At 64.5% G+C, this 18,773-nt stretch overlaps 1 protein-coding gene across 1 annotated transcript in view; it reads right to left on the bottom strand.

Annotated features, from left to right (window-relative positions):
* CACNA1H (calcium channel, voltage-dependent, T type, alpha 1H subunit) overlaps nt 1–18,773 on the bottom strand; it is a 30,974-nt gene that overhangs the window by 3,792 nt on the left and 8,409 nt on the right. Inside the window, exons 3-28 of the mRNA XM_011966918.1 lie at nt 17,778–18,093; nt 17,542–17,634; nt 15,911–16,700; nt 13,895–14,337; nt 13,387–13,538; nt 12,328–12,513; nt 11,507–11,624; nt 11,194–11,349; nt 10,726–10,816; nt 10,366–10,574; nt 9,172–9,552; nt 8,422–8,522; nt 8,072–8,195; nt 7,915–7,983; nt 7,601–7,785; nt 7,274–7,400; nt 6,984–7,109; nt 6,786–6,875; nt 6,467–6,659; nt 4,756–4,907; nt 3,566–3,675; nt 3,273–3,406; nt 3,072–3,142; nt 1,668–1,746; nt 624–745; nt 11–455 (exon numbers count right to left, since the gene is read on the bottom strand). Of these exons, the coding sequence (XP_011822308.1) occupies nt 11–455; nt 624–745; nt 1,668–1,746; nt 3,072–3,142; nt 3,273–3,406; nt 3,566–3,675; nt 4,756–4,907; nt 6,467–6,659; nt 6,786–6,875; nt 6,984–7,109; nt 7,274–7,400; nt 7,601–7,785; nt 7,915–7,983; nt 8,072–8,195; nt 8,422–8,522; nt 9,172–9,552; nt 10,366–10,574; nt 10,726–10,816; nt 11,194–11,349; nt 11,507–11,624; nt 12,328–12,513; nt 13,387–13,538; nt 13,895–14,337; nt 15,911–16,700; nt 17,542–17,634; nt 17,778–18,093 (5,063 nt within the window). The remainder of the gene's footprint in view (nt 1–10; nt 456–623; nt 746–1,667; nt 1,747–3,071; nt 3,143–3,272; nt 3,407–3,565; nt 3,676–4,755; nt 4,908–6,466; nt 6,660–6,785; nt 6,876–6,983; nt 7,110–7,273; nt 7,401–7,600; nt 7,786–7,914; nt 7,984–8,071; nt 8,196–8,421; nt 8,523–9,171; nt 9,553–10,365; nt 10,575–10,725; nt 10,817–11,193; nt 11,350–11,506; nt 11,625–12,327; nt 12,514–13,386; nt 13,539–13,894; nt 14,338–15,910; nt 16,701–17,541; nt 17,635–17,777; nt 18,094–18,773) is intronic.

Raw genomic sequence — 18,773 nt, 5'->3', positions numbered from 1 at the left:
GCTGCCATACCCAGGGGGGTGCTGGCCCCATAGGTCTCCATCTCCACCTCCTGCAGCGGGCGGGGGTGGGGCGCCGCCGCAGGCACCACAGGCCGGAACATGTAGCTGTCGTTGGGCAGTGAGAGCATCCTGGACACGGACACCTTGCGTGCGACAAGGACATTTGGGGTGTCCCTGGCGCCCGGACTCTCCTGGGGCGAGGGAGGCCTGTCTGCATCCACCCGGCGTGCACCCCCGGGGCCCTGCGCCAGCTCCAGCTCGATCTCGGCGTCCAACTCTGCATCCTCGCGTGCCTCCTTGTTGCTCTCCTCCAGGTGCTTCATGAGCACGGCCACCACCACGTTCACCAGCACGAACTGGGCCACCAGCACGAAGGTCACGAAGTAGACGGGCGACAGTGCCGGCAGGTAACTCAGGCAGTGCTTGTCCTCACGGGTGCACTCGCGCAGCGTGTCCTGCGGCGGGGGGCAGCTGCAGGCTGGGGTCCACACCCACCTGTGGGCACCGCCCTGGGAGTGCCATGCCCTTCCCCCTGCCCGGCAAGGACGGACCCGGCCCAGTCCTGGGAAAACCTGAAAACCACTGGGGTTGCCAGGTACCAGGGTCACGGCCATGGCAGGTACCTTCATGATCCCGTTCCAGTTGTCCCCCGTGGACACGCGGAACAGCGTGAGGAAGGCCATGCCAAAGTTGCTGAAGGTGGCGTGCCTGCTCAGGCCCTCGCACGGATTGTCTTCACTGCACTCTGAAGGGAGGGACACCCCGCCCGGTCAGCCGCGCCTGCTCTGGGTGGAGGCGGGACACACACCCAGCCTCCACATGCTCCCTGGGGAGCCCAGAGGCAGGGTCAGCCCAGAGGATGTGGATGACGAGGCCCCGGTGCTTCGACCTGCCCAGCAGAGGCTGACCCTGGGTGTGAGGCCGGAGCCCCTGGGCTGAGGCCTCTGCTGCCGCACCTTGGCTGGGACTCATCACGCCTGGCGGCTGCGACCCCAAACCGTGGAAGAAACATCATTGTCGGTGTCTGGGACTGTGCGTGGTGGGGGGCAAGTGGGGGCCGGATGACCAGAATCAAGCTTGCCCGGTGGACAGATGCTGGACTGTGACAATGTCACACCTGTCAGAACGGGGCTCGGGGGAGGGACCTGGCAGGGACTGGGCTGTCTGAACTGGGACCTGGTAGGGGCAGGGCTGAGCCATCTAAGGGGGGTCCCAGCCTGCCCCACCCAGCCTGGGCTGAGGCTGAGGCCTGGGTGGGGGCCTCAGGAGGCTATAGCCACCAGGCGAGGGGACACAGCCAGCATTTGTCTCCGGGGACCACGTGGCATTAGGGATGGCGGCGTGTGTTTCCACATGTTTGTGTGTGCACGTCTCCACGTGTACTCGCTTCCCCTCGTGTGTGGCAGGCATCCCTGTGTCTGTGTTCCTGTGTGCACGTCTGCATACGTGTCACAAGTCTGGGTGCAGGCCTCTGCGTCGACATAGGAGCCTCGGCCTCGTGCAGAAAAGGCTCGGACGCAGGCCCGAATGAGGACGCCCAGCGGGTGTGTGGCCCCCATCAGGCCCCGCACTGTTCGCAGGCATGTGACTGCGTTGTGAGTGGACGGGCACGGGGGTGCCTATCAGGACCCCGTGTGTGCCAGGAGGAGGGCGCAAGGGCCACTCACCCAGCCTCCCGAACAGCTCCACTCCCAGCGCAGCATAGATAAAAAACAGGAGCATGAAAAGAAGGCCCAGGTTGCCCACCTACATGAGAGAGAAGCAGAGCCGGGTCAGGCAGGCGGGCAGGGAGGCCTCAGCCCATGCTGCAGGGCACTCGGCGCCTCAGCCACCAGGCCCCACCTGCCCACCCTCTTCCAGGCGCTCCCAGCTCAAGCCAAGTGGAAGCAAGTTCCCAGAGCTGGGCAGGGACCCCCGTTCCTCAGCCCCACGCCCCTTTCGGGGCTCCACGGCCTCACCAGCTAGACAGACACAACCTACCCCTCCGTGCTCGCCCACACTGGCTTCTCTCTTTGCGCCCTCCCCCTGAGCAACAGCCTCTGGCCCAGAGCCCACTCCACACTCTCTGCCCAGCAGGTTCCCCCAGGGCTCTGGCCCACCCTGTTCAGGGGCTACCTCAGAGATTCCATGGCGGGGCCCAGGCCGGCACGCGGCTGACTGAGGGGTCCTGGCAGGTGGCCTGGGCCTCACCCCTCCCCTGCCACAGCTCTCCTGTGGACCACCCCACTAGCCCCAGCATCTGCACACACTGCCCCGCCGGGCGGCGCACCCTCCAAGGCTGGCCAGGCCTGCCCTACTCCACGTCCCTCCGCTGCACAGCTGAGCACCTGGTGAAGCGGCACCGGGCCCTCGGGAGTGTTACTCAGACGAAGCTGGGCACACCGCTGAGGACAGCGTGAGTGGGGACGGCTGAGGTGGGAGGCAGAAGACAGGCAGGGGGCAACTGACAGATGGCGCAGAGACGGGAAATGACTGGGAAGAGGAGGTGCCGGGTGCATGGGCAGCTGTGGGGGTGGCAGGTGGCTGGGAACATGGCTGGGCTGGTGGATAGATGGACACGAGGGTTGGACAGGTGTACTAGAGACTATGGACGAGACACTGCATTGGGTCTCTTGGCTGTGGAGGCCAGAAAGGATCTGGGCAGGGGCCAGGGGCACAGGAAGCAGGGAGGCTGGGCCCATGTGGGCTCTGAGGGGGACCCAGGCCTGCGGCTGACGCCTGCATCCTGGGTGTGGTCCTGGGCGCACACACACCCGCCCTGGCCACCTGCTGCACTCTGCCTGGATCCCTCTGGCTCTCCACAGCCCCTGCCTTTGGAAGTGCACTGGGCAGGTGGCCCCAGTTATGGGTCTTGCCCAGAGGACTGAAGCCAGAGGGCAGCGGCTGGATCCACCTCTCCCAGCCCAGCCAAGCCACGCACTGCACACAGCAGGGACACGGCTTCAGCCGTCGCACAACCAAGGGACCAGAGAGACAAATGAGGGAGAGCGGGGGCGGCGAGGCCCTCCCTGCAACCTCATCTTTCGGGGGCGTGTGGGGCCTGCGCTGAGGATGGTGAGGGCTCCACCTACCTGGGGCAGGGCTTGCACGACGGTGTCCAGCAGGGCGCGCATGCCCGTGGCCATCTTCAGCAGCTTCAGCACTAGGGCCGGGAGCTGAGCGTCAGCAGGGCTGGGCTGGGGACCCTGGTCGCGCCTACCCTCACTCCCACCTAAGGCCGAGCCCCCACCCTCCACCCACAGAGGGCATCCGGCAGGCGCACGGGCACCTACCCCGGGCGATGCGGAGCACACGCATGATGCGGATGATGGTGGGGTTGATGGGCAGCGCGGCGCTCATCTCTATCTCCTCCAGCGTGATGCCCATGAGTGACAGCAGCACGATGGCTAGGTCCAGCTGGTTCCACCTGCGAAGCCGCAGGCTCAGCGCACACGCCCGGGGTCCCCGCCTCGGCTCAGCAGCATCACTTCTGCCGACCCCCGTGGAAAAGCCTGCGGCCGCACCTGCCCCAGCCCCTAGAGCCCTGAGGGGCCCCCAGAACCCGAGACGGCCCTGCCCCACACACCTGTCCTTGAAGAACCGACGGAACCCAAACGCCACCAGCTTCAGCGCAGCCTCGAAGACAAACACGATGGTGAACACGTAGTTGCAGTACTTGAGGGCCTCGTCCAGCGACTGGGGGTGGAGGGTCGGGCTGGCTGAGGTGGGGCTGGGGCCACCCCTCTTCCCCTGGCTCCCACTCTGCACGCCTGTGAGTGACCCCGGGGGCCGGCCCTGGAGGCTCCCAGGTCAGCTCAGCACAGCAGCTCCTTCCTGGGCACCGGGAGCCTCTTCGGCCCTCCTCCAGCCCAGCACACAGGCAGTGCTCCGAAGCGTCTGACCAGGTGAATGAGTGAAAGCTACTCTCCCAGCATCCACAGGCCCAGCTGAACGCCACGGTCTCCGGTCCGGGAAGCCACCCTGAGCTGCCTGCCCACTTCACACGCTGCAGCCATCTGTGCGCCCCGGCGGCAGTGTCCTGGCCTCCCAACTGTCCCCTACCGACCTGAGCACCTCGGGTGCATGGGGACATGGGCTCACAGGGCCCAACTCTGAGCACCTACGGTATGCAGCCTGGGCTGGGCTGGGAGGCACTGCCCGGATGGACCCTGGAGCCCCCTGCCCTCTGAGGACGAACCTCTGGGGAGGGAAGACCCTGCCCCTCCCAGCCCAGGCTCCTGGTCTCTGGCCACGGCCATCCTCAGCTCCACACAAAATGCGTTCCACAGAGCTGAGTCCGCCCAGCCTCAAAGGCTTACTGCTACCCAGAGACTACCTCCTTCCTCTGGAAGGCTGGGAGGACCACGTCCTTCCACTGAGGAAAGGATAGGATACAGGGACACCCGAGTAAAGAGAAACTCCACCTCAGGCCCGCCTGTCTCCTGCCAGCCTCCTCACGATGGGACATGCACGGCCTGCCAGCCCCTCCTCACGGGTGGGACGCGCACGGCCAGGCTGGGGAGGGGCCTCCAGGGCAGGGGGAGGGGAGTTTCAATCAATGTTAAAAGAAAGATTTGTTTTCACACAAAATCTCCACATGCCCCATGCAAACCCCAGTGAGGGCTCAGCGGAGCGCCAGTCCTGGGTTGTACATGCTGTTAGCTGCCCCACTGGGGGTGCCCCAGCCCCAGGGCCCTCTTGTCGCCCTGGTGTGGGGGAAGGAAGGGCCCCCTCGCCACCCTGGTCTGCGGGAAGGAAGGGCCCTCTCGCACCCACCTTCGGTTGGTTATAGTGCTCCATGGACATGGTGATGACATTGACGCAGATAATGAAGGTGATAAAGAGATCGAGATAGTGGCTGGTGCACAGCGAGTGAATGGAGCGGCGGGTGGGCGAGTAGTCGGCATAGTAGGGCCGGCGCTGGGCCTCTGTAGGGAGGGCGGCCGTGAGCGCCAGATGGGAGGGCTGCCCCAGGCTCCTGCAGACCCCATTCTCTTCCCAGGTGGCCAAGTGTAGGGGAGAAGTGGGGGCCCAGGCTCAGATGTGAAGACGGGGCTGGCCCTGCCTCATGGCAGGGCTCACGTCAGACTGGAGGAGGGGGACTCACTCAGGGAAGGGACCCTGTTCTAGGTGAGATGCAGCTCATTGGGAAGCTGGCCAGGCCAGTAGGCCTGGGCTGGAGCAGGCCCTGGGGGCAGGCCGCTGACTAACCACCTCCTCAGCAACACGGCCACAACCTGGGCAGGCCCCAAGAGTGGGTCCGAAGCTGAGACGGCTTCCCCACATCCCACCTGGCTGCCTGGCACACCCTGCCCTCCTGGAGCTCCCAGATTGGCACACCACATGGCTGGGCCCCTCTCTGAGACCCGGGCCCACAAGGCCTCACTGGAGCAGAGATGAGAGCGTGACCTGCCCTCTGGCCACCAGCCCAAGTCCCTCCCCTCCCCATCATCCAAGGGGCCATGGGCTGTGGTCTAGGGTCTGCCAGACTCCAGACCATCTGAAGTCGGTGCCCACCATCTGCGTGTGTCTCCCAGGCAGATGTGCACTGAACGCTCGGCCTCCAGGGCCCCTCCACGCACAAGGAGGAGCTCCCGCAGGTGAAGGCGTGAGCTGCCACCACACCCCAGCACCCGCCTCGGCCACAGAACCACACACGGGTGGGGACCACTGGCCCAGGGCCTGGAAGAGCAGGATACACCCCCCGCCCGACCCCCATGCTCTGCGGGCCAGCATGCAGTCACGGAAGCACTCAGTGCAGCCTGGGCAGCCAGAGGGGGCCAGCGGACAGTCGGGCTGGACCAGCAAGGACACAGGGCAGCCACAGGCCTGCAGGGATGTGGGTGGCCCCTCATTGCTCTGGATGTCCTGGTGCATGGCAGAGATGCAGGCAGACTGTGAGTCGGGCACAGCCACACGCATGCATGCACACAGCAGCCCAGGCACCAGTGGGCGAGCGCAGCCCGTCCCCGCGCCACACACCCAGCACCTCCAGCTGCCTGTGCCCGCCCTGCGGAGGACCCCAGCAGGCCTGGGATGCCCGCCCTTCCCCAAGCAGCGGCCGCAGGAGCGGGGCCTGAGGCATGCAGGGCAGGGCCGGTACCTGGGCTGGGGAAAGTGCCTGGAAAGACAAGGAGACGGTCTGAGGGCTAAGGGCGTGGGGGCACTCGGGCCTGGAGCCCTCCCTGCTCTCCCTCAGGCCCCGTGTTTCGGGGGCTGTGCTGGCTCCTTGTGGAGTAAGGACTCGGTGGGCAACCTGCCCCTTGGGCACTGGGGATGGGGTTGGGGGCGCCTCCTCTCCTGCTGTGGCGGGCTCCCCCAGCGGCCCTCTCCGGCCAGCCCCTCCAAGGCCCGGCCCCCATGCAGGCCCAGGCAAGGCGGGTGGCGTGCAGAGCCATTCGGGGAGGCTGGGGCTGGAGCAGGCAGGGCTGGAGGGCCCGGTGGGCACACAGGTACCGACCCGCCACCGCCACCGGGAGCGCCTTACTCCTGCGCCTCCTCTCCAGGCGCCGTAGCCGCTTCTCCTCACGCCGCCGCGCCTCCTCCGCCTCCTGGTGCTGCCGGCACTTGTGGAAGTTCTCGACCACGACGCCCACGAACATGTTGAGCACGAAGAAGCTGACGATGAGCAGGAAGGAGATGAAGTACAGCAGCATCCAGGGGTTGTGGTTCTGCACGGGCTGCGGCACAGAGCTGGTGGGTCCCCGCCCAGGTGCCCTGCCCAGGACAGCCCCCCAAGTCCCCAGAAGCCAAGACAGCCACTCGGGGGAGACCCTGAGGTGACCCGGCCACCCGCCCGTGCACACCTGCTGGTCCACGCCGACGGCGTCCAGCCCGTCGTACATGATGTTCACCCAGCCGTCCTTGGACGACAACACGAACAGCGACATCAGGGCCTGAGGGCCAGAGCCAGGGTCCCTGAGGAGGGCTGGAGCTGGGGTCGCTGGCCCTCTCGCTCCAGGGGGTCCTGGAGACCCCCCTGCCTCCCGCCGCCGCCTGCCCACCTGGCCCAGGTTGTCGAAGTTGTACTTGCGCCTCACCCAGCGGTAGTGGGCGGCCCGGCACTGCGCCTTGGTGGAGATGTTCCTGGTGTCGCCGCCCTCGCAGTAGTAGAACTTCCCTTTGAAGAGCTGACGGGTGCGGCGGTCACCGCGGAGGGCCCGGCCTGTGCCCCACCCCACACAGGGCCTCCTGGGGCGCGAGTGAGGCCTGAGCTGTCCCTCCCGGTCCCACAGCAGCGCCCCTGGGAGCCACACCGGGAAGACAGACCCTGGGGCACGTGGGGGCCACACACCTGCACACCCAAGATGCCAAAAATGATGAAGAAGGCGCAGCAGATGAGGACGATGTTCCCGATGGGCCTGAGTGACGAGATCAGCGTCTCCACCACCAGCTTGAGGCCCGGGGCCCGGCTGATGACCCTGGAAGAGAGTGAAGGATACACTGAGGTCATCCATGGCAGCAGCTGCCAGGCGCTGGCACAGCTTGGCAAAGGCCCCAAGGTGGGGCTGACTGGGCAGCCTGCGAACAGCCCAGGACTGCGAGAGCAGTGATGGATAGTGGCGTCAGGGTACTGTGCTTCCGGGTTGCCCCAGGAGTCCAGGGGTGCCCCGGTCCCCACCTCAGAGGCCGCAAGGTCCGCAGCAGACGCAGCACGCGCAGAACGCCCAGGATCTTGGCGCCACCAGCCGAGGCCATGGCCACGACAATGTCGACCAGGGACACCAGCACCAGCAGCCCGTCCAGCAGGTTCCAGCTGCTCTGAAGGTAGGCGTGCTCGCCCGAGAGCAGCCCCAGGGCCACCACCTGGGGAGGGCCAATGGCACTGATCTCAGGCTCAGGCCTGGGGGATCTGGGAAGCTGGCACGCAACTGGTGGGGATGAGGGCAGAATGGGGGCCTGGGAACGAGGGGCAGTCCCCGGGCCCTGCGGTACCTTCACCATCATCTCCGCCACGAAGATGGCCGTGAAGATGTAATTGGAGACGCTGAGGAAGGCCCGCTCCTGCCGGGAGAGGACGGTGGGGGCTGTGTCCACTCCGTCCCTCCCTGGGGGTCGTGGTGGCCTGGGACGATGGGGTTGGCTGACTCACGGTGCTGCCGGGGTCAATGTCAGGCCTCTCCAGGGCGATGGTGACGCAGTTGAGGAAGATGAAGACGAGGACCACGTGATCAAACATCTTGTGCGTGATGATCTTCTGGCAGGAGACGCGGAACCTGGGTGGGCGGGAGCGGGTGAGAGGCGGGGCACAGACAGCGGAGTGGACAGGGGTCGCAGGACAGCCCTGGCCAGGTCTCCACTTCAGCCCCGGTCCCTGTGGTCTGAGAAGGGGGGCCCACCCAGAAATATCCTCCAAGCGCCAGCCCCGCCCAGTGGGGACCTGGGGGCGGGGGTCCCGTGGGCTGGCACGAGCCATGTAGCCTCCTGACCCAGCCTCCTCACCGGTTCTGTGGGGAGAAGAGGTAGAGGGCCCAGGCCTCCCGGCTCCGGCACCACTGGGGCTTGTACGGCTCCAGAACTTTGTGCAGGCGGAAGCAGCAGCTCTGGGGGATAAGAAGTCGGGTTCTCAGAGCCCTGTGCCTGCCTGCCTGGCCCCCCACCAGGGCCCTCTGCGCTCAGCTCGGCCACTCCTCCCAACCCTCCTCCCGGCACCTTCTCAGCCTTGTCCATCCTCATTCCTCACCCACTGGCCTTTGGGCTCTGGCCTTCTGGCCTCTGGGGCCCGTAGCACAGAACCGCCTCCTTCCCTACCCTGGTGATGGCAGAGTGACCCATGCTGGGAGTCCACGGGGCCAGGGAAGTGGGTGCTCTTGGGCCCCTGGCTCTGGCTCTGGCTCTGGCGAGTGGTCCTTGACCCACGGGAGCCTGAGAGTCTAGTGGATGCCTGGCCCTGCCTCGGCAGCAGCTCTCAGCCAGTGGCTGACCCACGGTGCAGGGTGCAGCCCCCGTATGCAGGCTGTACATGGATCATCTAGGACACGGCCCCCAGACGGCAGTGGGGGGACTCTGGGATCGGCTGTGGCTGAATCTCTGAATGCTGCTGGATTCCTCCCTGGCCTGGCCTGCTTCTCTCTCCTTCTGAACCTCCCCAGTTAACACCATGCTCTGAAACCCATCTCAAACCCCACTTCGGGGAATCTGCCCCAAACAGAGGGAGGCGAGACGGCTGTGGGCCCAGGGCTACGCACTCACATCCTCCAAGTCGTCGTCAAGCTCGGCCGCATCCTCCCGGTGGCTGTCGACGCGTAGGAAGAACTCGCTGGGCAGGGCCACCATCTGCCCGTTGCAGTCGCGACACTTGGTGGGAGGGAGGGGGGCCGGCCGGAGGGGCCGTGGGTCCAGGGACTCAGCCCGCCGCAGTGGGGTGGCACGGGGCCCAGGCGTGGCCCTGCCGTCCTCAGCTTCGTCGTCAGTACTGCCCTTGCCCTCGCCGGACAGCAAGGACTCACGTTCCCCGCACTGGCTGCGGCGCTTGAGGCTGGGGGCACGGCCCAGGCTGCTCCAGCTAGAACGCCGGCTGCTCCAGGCGCCATTGGGGCCCCAGGGGGCGCAGGGAGAACTTCGGAGGCTGGCCTGGGGGGTGGCGGGAGTCAGTGGCCTGACGGCACCACTATCAACACCAACTGCTGGCATTTATGGAGCACCTACTGTGTGCAAACCATACGTGGATCATTTAATGCATAGACAGCCCTGCCAGGGAAGCACGGTGGAGGCTGCGATTTTAGGGGCCCACCGAGCCAACCATAGGCACAGCTCATGAGGGTCAGGGTGGCCGCCTTGCGGTGGTGAGGCCCTGGGCTCTGCTGGGTCAGGGGCCAGAACCAGTGCAGGACCAGACAAAGCGCGGGTGGCCCCAGCGTCCCCAGGAGCTGCGCCTGTGGCTCAGCCTCACATCTGCCCCGCTTCCTCCCCTGCTAGGGCGTCTGCCTCACTCCCGTGCTCCGTGACTGTTGCAGGTGGTACTGCCTGGAGTTCGTTTCACAACTGCTCCCCTCCAGTTCCCCGGACCCAGAGAGAGGCCCTGGCTGTAAAGGGAATCGGGCTGCTTCTCGTGGCAGCGGAACCCCCGGCTTGGCCTGCCGTCTGTTTCCCGGGCACGCTTCTGCCCCCAGCTGCCTCGGGTCTTCCCGTGCTGTGCGCTGCGCACTCTGCTAGACCGTTGGCTGCACAGAGGTTCCACGTCTGCCCCTTCACACCGGCCTCGAGGAACAGCAGCCCCGGCTTCCGTTTACAGAAACCAGAGCACTCTCTCCCAGTCTCTGCACAGGGTTGGGACTTTATGGGCATGTGGGGAGGGACCCTCACTCGTGTTTGGGGAAGGCCATAAGGAGCCAGGTGGGGAAAACCTGAAGGGGCCTAAGGGCTGGGGCAGGAGATGGTCCCTACCGGAGGCTTCTGGTCTCCCAGGGGCGGGTCTCCGGAGCTGCTGCTGCCACGCCGAGAGTCTGGGAGGCTGGGGGCTGCGTCCAGGTATGGTGAGCTCTTGGGAGTAGGCATGGGTGTGGCCGCTGTGCACATGATGAGGGGAGGGGACAGGCTGCCTCGTCCCTCCAGGTGCCCGTTGGGGGTCACGGCCAGGGAGCACATCTTCAGCTCTGTGCAACAGAGAGAGGAACAGGCCCTTAAAGCTGCCAGGCTCCCAGGATCAGGAATCCTCCCACCTACGACTTGCCCTTGGGGGCCCTGCCCAGCCAGCCCGGCGTACTCCACCCACCAGAACCCGGACCACCCACCGACCACACGCACCTGTGGTCTGGAGCTCTCTGAGCTTGTGGAAGTCCTCCTCGAAGTGGACCGATGTCTTGTCCTCGTCCGTGTCGGATCTGTTGGCGTCACCCTGTACCCCGCAAAGCACAAGGCAGGGATGAGGGCCCTGTGAGTGGGGACCCCTCATGCCAGATGGAAGGCTGGGCTGGCCTGGGAGGTGGGGTGTAGACAGGAGGACCCAGAGAATGATCTCACTGCCAACGTCGGGGCAGGTAGGTGAGGAATCTGCCTCTCCAGACCAATCGCTGCCCACCCCGCTGGGCTCCTGGCCTCCCCGCTCCTTCTGGAAGGCGCCCTCCTCATGGAAGCCAGCTTCCCTTCTCTATCCCTCACCTCCTGGCAGGCCCCCCACACCCCTCCCCTCGACCTAAAGCCCTTTTGGCTTCTCATCGCCCTCCTCCTGGCAGCAACCCCTTCTCCTGGAAGCCCCTCTCCCTGCCTCCTCACCTCCGCCTGAAAGCCCTCCACAAGGATGGCCACCAGCAGGTTGAAGAGCACATAGTTGCCGAAGGTCATGAGGGCCACGAAGTAGAGGGCGGCCCAGGAGGAGGTGGAGGCCATGCCGTTGTACAGGACCACGTTCCAGTCCTCCTGGGTCAGGATCTGGGGGACAGCAGGGGGACCGGGGTGGTCAGCCCAGCCCCAAAATGCCAGCAAGTCCTTGGGATGGAGGCAGCTCTGGGCACGCAGGACGGCACATCCACCTCTCTGGGGACCAGACTCGGCAGCCAGCACTGCTGCGGGCACCCCTGGGCACTACCTGGAACACGGTGACGATGGCCCACAGCAGGGAGTCAAAGTTCTTTCTGTCGGGCACGGTGTCTCCGGTGTCTGTCTTCAGGCTGAACTTGCAACCGAAAAGGTGCATGCCCAGGATGCTGGGGGCGGGGACAGGGGCGTGTTGAGGGTGGAAGCAGGGGTGTGCTGAGGGGAAGAAGGTGGGGGAGGGGAGAAGAGCGGGAGGAGGGAGGGGCAGGGCTGGCTCTGGCCGTCTGGGCTCTCCTGGCCCCCCACCCTCCCTGGGCGCCCAAGCTCTCTGGCTTACAAGGGACTTCCTACCCCCACAACTCAGTAATGTCCATTCTACAGGCGAGAGGAACAAGACCAGAGGCGGAACAGATGTGGGGAGACCACTCTGGCTTCGGGCGGCAACTGGGACCTGGGACACCTGCCTCATTCAGCCCCTCTGGACCGTGAGAACCCCGCCTGTCTGGCTTCTTACCCTCCAGCTGACCCTGACCCTGAGCTCCAGGCTAGACTGGCACCCAGCGGGCGCTCAGAACAGCCCAGTTGGAGCCTGGTGCCCATCCCCACCCCCAGCACTCTACCCTTATTTCAGTAAGTTCCCAGCTTGTCCACCTGGCAACCCATCTCTGAACCCTGCCATCTGACTCCCTCCATGTCTAGTGCGTGGCACACAGTAGGTGCCCCATCAGTGCTTCTCGAATGAAGGCAGCGGAGGTCGAGTGTCTGCAGATGCCCTGGGGCTGCTGGTGGGAGGGCTCCTTCTGTCTGGGGGCGCCCCGGGCCTGTGCTGCCGGCTGCCCTGGGGTGAGACGCTGGGTGGGCTGGGGGGCCCACCTGAAGATGAAAATGAAGAGCATGAGCAGCGTGCAGAAGGTGGCCACGTTGTCCATGGTCTTCACCAGTACCACAAGCTGGCGCCGCAGCGCTGGCAGAAAGCGCACCAGCTTCAGCACACGCAGCAGCCGGAAGGTGCGCAGCACAGACAGACCGCCGTCCGCCTGCCCCACGATCTCCCAGACGCTGCGGATGGGTGGGGGCGACGGTCAGCGGGGCCATGGTCCCCGACCCCGGCCCTCCGCCCACTGGAAGCGGGATTAACAGCCAGGGAGCCACAGTGGCCCGTGTGCTGCATCCCACAGACGGGAGCAGGTCTGGCTGCATCAAGGAGCATGAGCAGCTGCGGACGCACCTCAAAAGCCTCTTGACCTGCTGACAGCCCCAGCGGCTGTCTGGCCCCCAGCACCCCCGGGAAAGCAGAAGCCTGGCTCTGGCCAGGTCAAGGAAGCCCCTTCGCCGAGGACGCTCTCCTGTCCCGGGACTTCCACAGCCAGACCTGGCTTGTCTGTTCTGCTCACCCACTCCCTGCCCCGGGGTGTGAGACCCCTCACCCCTCTCTATTCTCAAGGGATGAGCTTCCTTCTAGGGGAAGACGGGCGGCGTTTCCCCTCAAATTTTCCCAATCCTTTCTGGTTTAATTTTGTTGCAGCAAATGCTCCCCCAACGGCAAACATGATTCAGCTTCTTAAACTGGTCTTTCTCGCTGGGTCTGGCCCCAAACGGCTCAGCCCTGAGGCCACCGCACACCTGCATTGTTCCTGCAGGGAGCAGCTCTTCTGGTTTCCAGAAACATCCTTCTGAGATGCAGCTGACCTAACAGGTGTGCACCTAGTAGCGCCTGCAGGGAAGCATAGGGTCTGGGGAGGGGACTCTGCCCAGGACAGTCCCCTGGGGCACTGGGGACACCAAGCACCTGCTTCCCACAGCTTGTCATAAAGAGCTGTGTCGCTGCCAGCACTTCCTCCTGTGCTCAGGGTTTTGCTCTGCAGGTGGATTCTTTGCCAGACAGTGGAGCTTCCCGGGCCCCTCTGGCCTGGGGAGCGGGCGGGGACCCACCTGATGACCACGATGATGCCGTCGAAGATGTTGTACGGGTTCCGGATGTAACCCAGAGGGCCACAGGCCAGCAGTTTCAGCAACATCTCCAAGGCGAACATGCTGGTGAACACAATGTTGCTGATCTCCAGGGCGTGAGTCAGTTCCTCGGGCTGCAGGCAGAGGTGGGGACAATCGGGTGACCCCATCCATGGCTCCCAACCCTCCTCAGCACTTATCTAGGAGCAGGTTTGGCTGCATCAAGACCCAAGGGATCAGGAGGGTTGCAGCAGCATCTCAGGAGCCTAATCAGTTGCTATCTAGAGAGGAGGCCAAGACCCCAAGGAGGTTCCCTCCAGCAGAGGCTCAGCATACCTAGTCTCCTATCCTCACCATCCCCGGCTTTCTGGGGCCCTGCCTGACTGTCCTACCATCACGTCAGGCACTGGGGCTGCTGGAAGCCTCTTGAGACTCCCCAGGCCCTGCAAGCATGACAGGGAGCCAGCCCCGTGCCCAGGCCGGCCCGCACCTGCTCATGGTACTCCACGCCCATGCTCAGCGTGTTGACGAGGATGGCCATCATGATGCCGCGGCTGAAGTACTTGCTGTCCACGATGCGACGCAGCTTGCCGCTGAAGATAGCCCAGAGGTGGCCCAGTCTGCCTGGCTCGCCCGGGACTGCCCTCTGCTGTGCCCGCCGCCGGGGGCTGCCTGGGCCTGGTGTGTCTGTCGCAGGGGGTGGTTGCATGGGATCCCGGCGGTCACTGTGCCGGACGTCCTGCGTGAATTCGTAGATGCCACGGCCATCTGAGTCTCCACTCTCTGAGCCACTGAGTTCCCCCTCCGGGTCCTCCAGGGCACGGGTGCAGTATGGGCAGCTCTTCAGCTCACAGGTCAGCGTGCCTGCTGGGGGGCTGGGCAGGGGGCAGGGCACGCTGAGGCCTGACAGATGGCCAGGGGCCTGGCCCAGTCCTGTGGGAGAGGGCACAGACAGGGGCAGGCCCACTCAGTGGTGCTGCCACAGGGGCCCGGGAACCCACACACACAGGAGCGGTAGGGTGAACGTGTCCCCCACAAAAAGATCCATCCAGAGTCCAACCTCCACAACCTGCAAATGGACTTCACAGAAAGTAGGATCTCTGCAGGTGTCATGAGTTAAAATGAAGAATGAGGAATGAGGCTATCCTGGAGTAGGGAGGGCCCTGAGCCACGACTGTTCCAATAAGAAGAAAACAAACAGCCACGTGAAGACAGACAGAGACCGCAGGCACGTGTCGACAAGCCGGGGACTGGCAAAACCAGAACGCAGGAGAGGTGAGGAGAGTTCTCCCCCAGAGCCTCCAGAGAAACCACCCTGCAACGCCCGGATTTTGGACCACCAGCCTCCACTGCTGAGAGTGAGTTTCCACTGTTCCAAGCCCACTAGTTCGTGGTGACAGCAGCCACAGACATCAGAAAAGCCATACATTCAGGCACATACTGGGCACATTCACACACACACCTGGGCACACAGGCCCAACCCCCACAGCCGCATTCCTGCTCACCTACTGGGGCAGGGACACACTTAAGTGCAGAGACGTTTGCCTGCCTTAGGCTGTGCCATCTGCAGACATGTAACACCAGCCACTTCCCAGCAGCCACAGCACATAGCGAAGTTAGCTACGGGATTCTGTTGGACTCCATGCAAGCAAACCACGATCACTCCAACACGAAACTGACATAAAAATGACCAGCCAGCCGTCCTGTGATGTTTTCATGCTGTCTTTGGAACCCGTGTGCCTCTTATGCTGCACAGTGGCTGGACTCCCACAGTTCAAGGGTTAGAAGCACATGCCCCTGACACTGTTGCCTGCATGCCCTGCGTACCAGTGCATGAGGGCACACAGCATCCTGGCACCCTCAGTTGCACCCATCCCGGCCACGGGGAACACACCCCTGCCTGTGTCTCTACATCTGTGTACAGAACCAGGAAGGACCCCCAGGCCTGGTGGAACCCTACCATCTGGGGGTCCTGGAGTCTCCCATTCACCTGGTCAACGGAGGCCCAGGCCCCGGGTAGGAGAACCCTGCACCAGCCTCTCTCTTCCTGACTGGCTGACTCTGTGACGGTACCTCCCCCACACTACCCCACTCGGTGTCCCCACCTAGAAGGAGGGCCTCAATGGCCACGAAGGGCGCTGCAAGTCCTCCAGGGAAGTGTCCAGTCTGTGGACACAAGCATGTGGTCCCCTCTCGGAGCCGGGCAGGGGCAACGGATGCTGGCCCAGGAGGGTCTGACAGGCCTTGTCAGGTTCAGAATCCCACCTCCGTGGCCACCACGCCTGCTGTGAGATGTGGGCCACGGGGGCTTGCTTTGGCACTGACGGGGGCAGGACCTCCCTCTTTTCCCTTCTTATGGGTTCCAGAGGCATGGCTGGTCTGTCCCACAAATCAAAGCTGGGCTCACTAGAGTGCTTAGACTGGGGGGAGGAACGACACAGTGGAGACCCTGCCCGCCCTGCCTAGGTCCCACCGCCTCCTCCATGGGGTGGGGCTGGGTCCTCACCATGCTCCCCGACCACATGCTGGATCTTCTCGTAGGGATCGGGGCTATTCAAGCTCAAGGGGCTGTGCCCCCCAGTGCCTGGAGGCCCACTGGCCCACTTCCCCTTGGGTCCGGGACTGCTGCTGCCTCTGCCGCTGCCCATCCCTGAGGACAGGATGGTGGGGTAGTTCATGGTGCCCAGCCCCGTGGCCAGTTTGAGGCTGGCGGCAGCGGTGGCAGCGGCACGTGCCACCTGGGCCCTCTCCTGCGGCCCCTCTATGTGGCAGTCGGCATGATAGATGCTGTGCACAGACTCTGCGTCGGGTGCTCTGCTGCCTGGGGAGGGTGGTGAGGGGGGCGCGCCGGCCCGCACCAGGCTGGTGTCGCAGGCGCCTGGCTCAGGGCCGGGCCTGCGGGGGCTGCTGTGGCTGAAATGGTAGTGGTGGTGGTGGTGGTGGTGATGGTGGTAGACCAGGTGGTGCACCGAGGCTGTGTGCCTGCCCGCCCGGCGCTGGCGGTGCCCGGGACCCTGGCCTTGCACAGCGCTAGGGTCCACCTTCTTGCGCCAGCGGCTCTGCCAGCGGGCATAGAGGCGCAAGCCGCGCCGCTTGACCTTGCGGAATATGTGGCCCACATACTTCAGCAGCTCTTCGTAGCAGCTGCCAGGCTCGGAGAAGCTGGCCAGTGTGCTGTCGTTGGATAGGTGGCGCGCCCGCTGCTCCCGCATCAGCTGGCTCTCCCGCTGCTTTGTCTCTGAGAACTGCGTGGCAATCACCACCAGGCACAGGTTGATCATGAAGAAGGAGCCCACCTGTGGCGGGGGCGGGCAGGTGGGTGGCAGTGAGTGAGTGAGTCTCTGATTCGCCACTGAGCCCTACTGCGCGCTGCCTATTCGAGTGGGGGCCACGCCATAAGCACAGTGGGTGGGGTGCCCTGCTATGGGCAGGTTACTGCGGTGTTCACTGCTGAGTTCCCACGTCTGCGGCAGGCAGCACACAGTAGCTGTTTTATGCCTATTTGGACGAAAGACCTGGAACCCTCTTTCCTGTCTCTCCATGTGGCTCGGCCCCTCCTTTGCCTGTAGGTCTGCCCTTGAGATGACCCTCTCAACGGTGGCCACTCTCCCCTCCCCAGCACCCCAGGTGTATTTCCTCCTTAGCACCGGCCAGTGTGCAGCAAATCTCTGCTCGCTCTCCTCGCTTGCTCTCTGAGAACAAGCTGGGGATGTCTGTCTGCTTCTGTTACCTGCTGGGTCCTCACAGGGTGGCTCTAGGTACACCCAGGACCCCACAGATGTCTGCGGCCTGATTAACCCAACTCTGCTGGGACCCCATGGGACCTGTGAGAGGACCAGGTGAGGAGCACACCTGGGGCCACACGCGCTGTGGAGAGCTGCGCTGGGAGGCTGTGTACTCTCCAGAGGTGTTCCTGGCTTTTCAGCCCCGAGCCAGCACCCACAGGCCTGGACCCTGTCTAGGTGGTGGCATGGCCTCTTGAAGTCCCCAACCGCATCTCCCCACCCCCGCAAGCTCTGCCTCCCTCCCTTCAGCTGGAGGCCAGACAGAAGGCCCTGTGACCACCCAGGTACCCCCCCCACCTCCAGCCAGCTAACACCAGGGCCCATCGCGGCGACCGCTGCCGCCCACACTCACGATGATGAGCAAGATGAAATAGATGAAATTGTAGAACGAGTGGGCGTCCATGACGTAGTACATGATGTCCACCCAGCCTTCCAGCGTGATCACCTGGGGGGGCGGTGGCTGGACTTGGGCCCGCACGACCCCTCCTCCTCCCCCCCGTGCCCCCTGGGGTCTCGGCTGGGGGGCGAGTCCTGCACCCGCTCCCCTGCCGTGCCCCAGGGTCCCCGTCCCACCTTCTTGCCGCCCACCTGGAAGATGGCGATCCAGGCGTAGCCAATGTTGTCGAAGTTGATGGCACCGTTGTGGGGGTTGGAGTCGCCCGAGCGGCACACGTTGTAGTACTGGTTCCAGTTGATGCAGGCGTTGCGCGTGGCGCCCACCCCCTCGGCCTGTGGCTGCACGTAGGCCTCCCAGCCCAGCGTGCAGGGCACGCGCAGCTCGCGGCGGCTGGGGATGTGCGAGCACTTCTGCATGCCATTGTCTCGGCGCGAGGAGCAGATGAACGGGTTCTCCTCGCCCTCCTCCGTCTGGTAGTACGGCCGCAGGAAGCTCAGGTTGTTGTTTCTGGGGACGGGCACAACCAGGGCCAAGAGGTACGATCAGGATCAGGGACGGTCAGGGTCGGGGGCACGATCAGGGTCAGGACCAGTGGACCAATCATGGTTAGGGAGGCACACTTAGGGTCAGGGGGCGTGATAGGACCTGGGGTCACGACCAGGATCAGGGGACACGGCCAGAACCAGAGTCAAGGACACAGCGGTGCTGCAGAAACCACACCCTCCTCAGCCCCAATCCACAGAGAAATAAAGACACAAAGGAACAGGGATAGACAGAGAAATTGACAAAGAACAGCAAAGAGAAACAGGGAGGACCACCCAGGAGCCAGAAACCCAGGCTCAGACCTCAGCTCCTCCTGGAAGGGTATGAGGGGGGAGGGGCAAGGGACTAGGAGAGGGAACCCTGGGGTGAGGGAGGGGAGGCAGCCCTGGGGTGAGGGATGAGGGGAGGGGACCCCAGAGCAGGAGTGGAGAAATCCCAGGACAGGCGCTGAGGGGACCCCGGGGCATGGGCTGAGGGGCTCCTGGGGTGAGGGGAGGTGACTGCAGGACAACGGCTGAGAGAACCCTGAGGTGAGGAGAGGCGATCCCAGAGTAAGGGATGAGAGGACCCTGGGGTGAGGGCTGAGGAGAGACCCCAAGGTGAGGGCTGAGAGGAGACCCCGGGGTGAGAGGTGAGGGGAGACC

The sequence above is a fragment of the Mandrillus leucophaeus genome, unplaced genomic scaffold (assembly GCF_000951045.1).
Source record: "Mandrillus leucophaeus isolate KB7577 unplaced genomic scaffold, Mleu.le_1.0 Scaffold78, whole genome shotgun sequence".
In the NCBI taxonomy this organism is placed as follows: domain Eukaryota; kingdom Metazoa; phylum Chordata; class Mammalia; order Primates; family Cercopithecidae; genus Mandrillus; species Mandrillus leucophaeus.
This window is presented reverse-complemented; position numbering and strand designations above follow the sequence as displayed.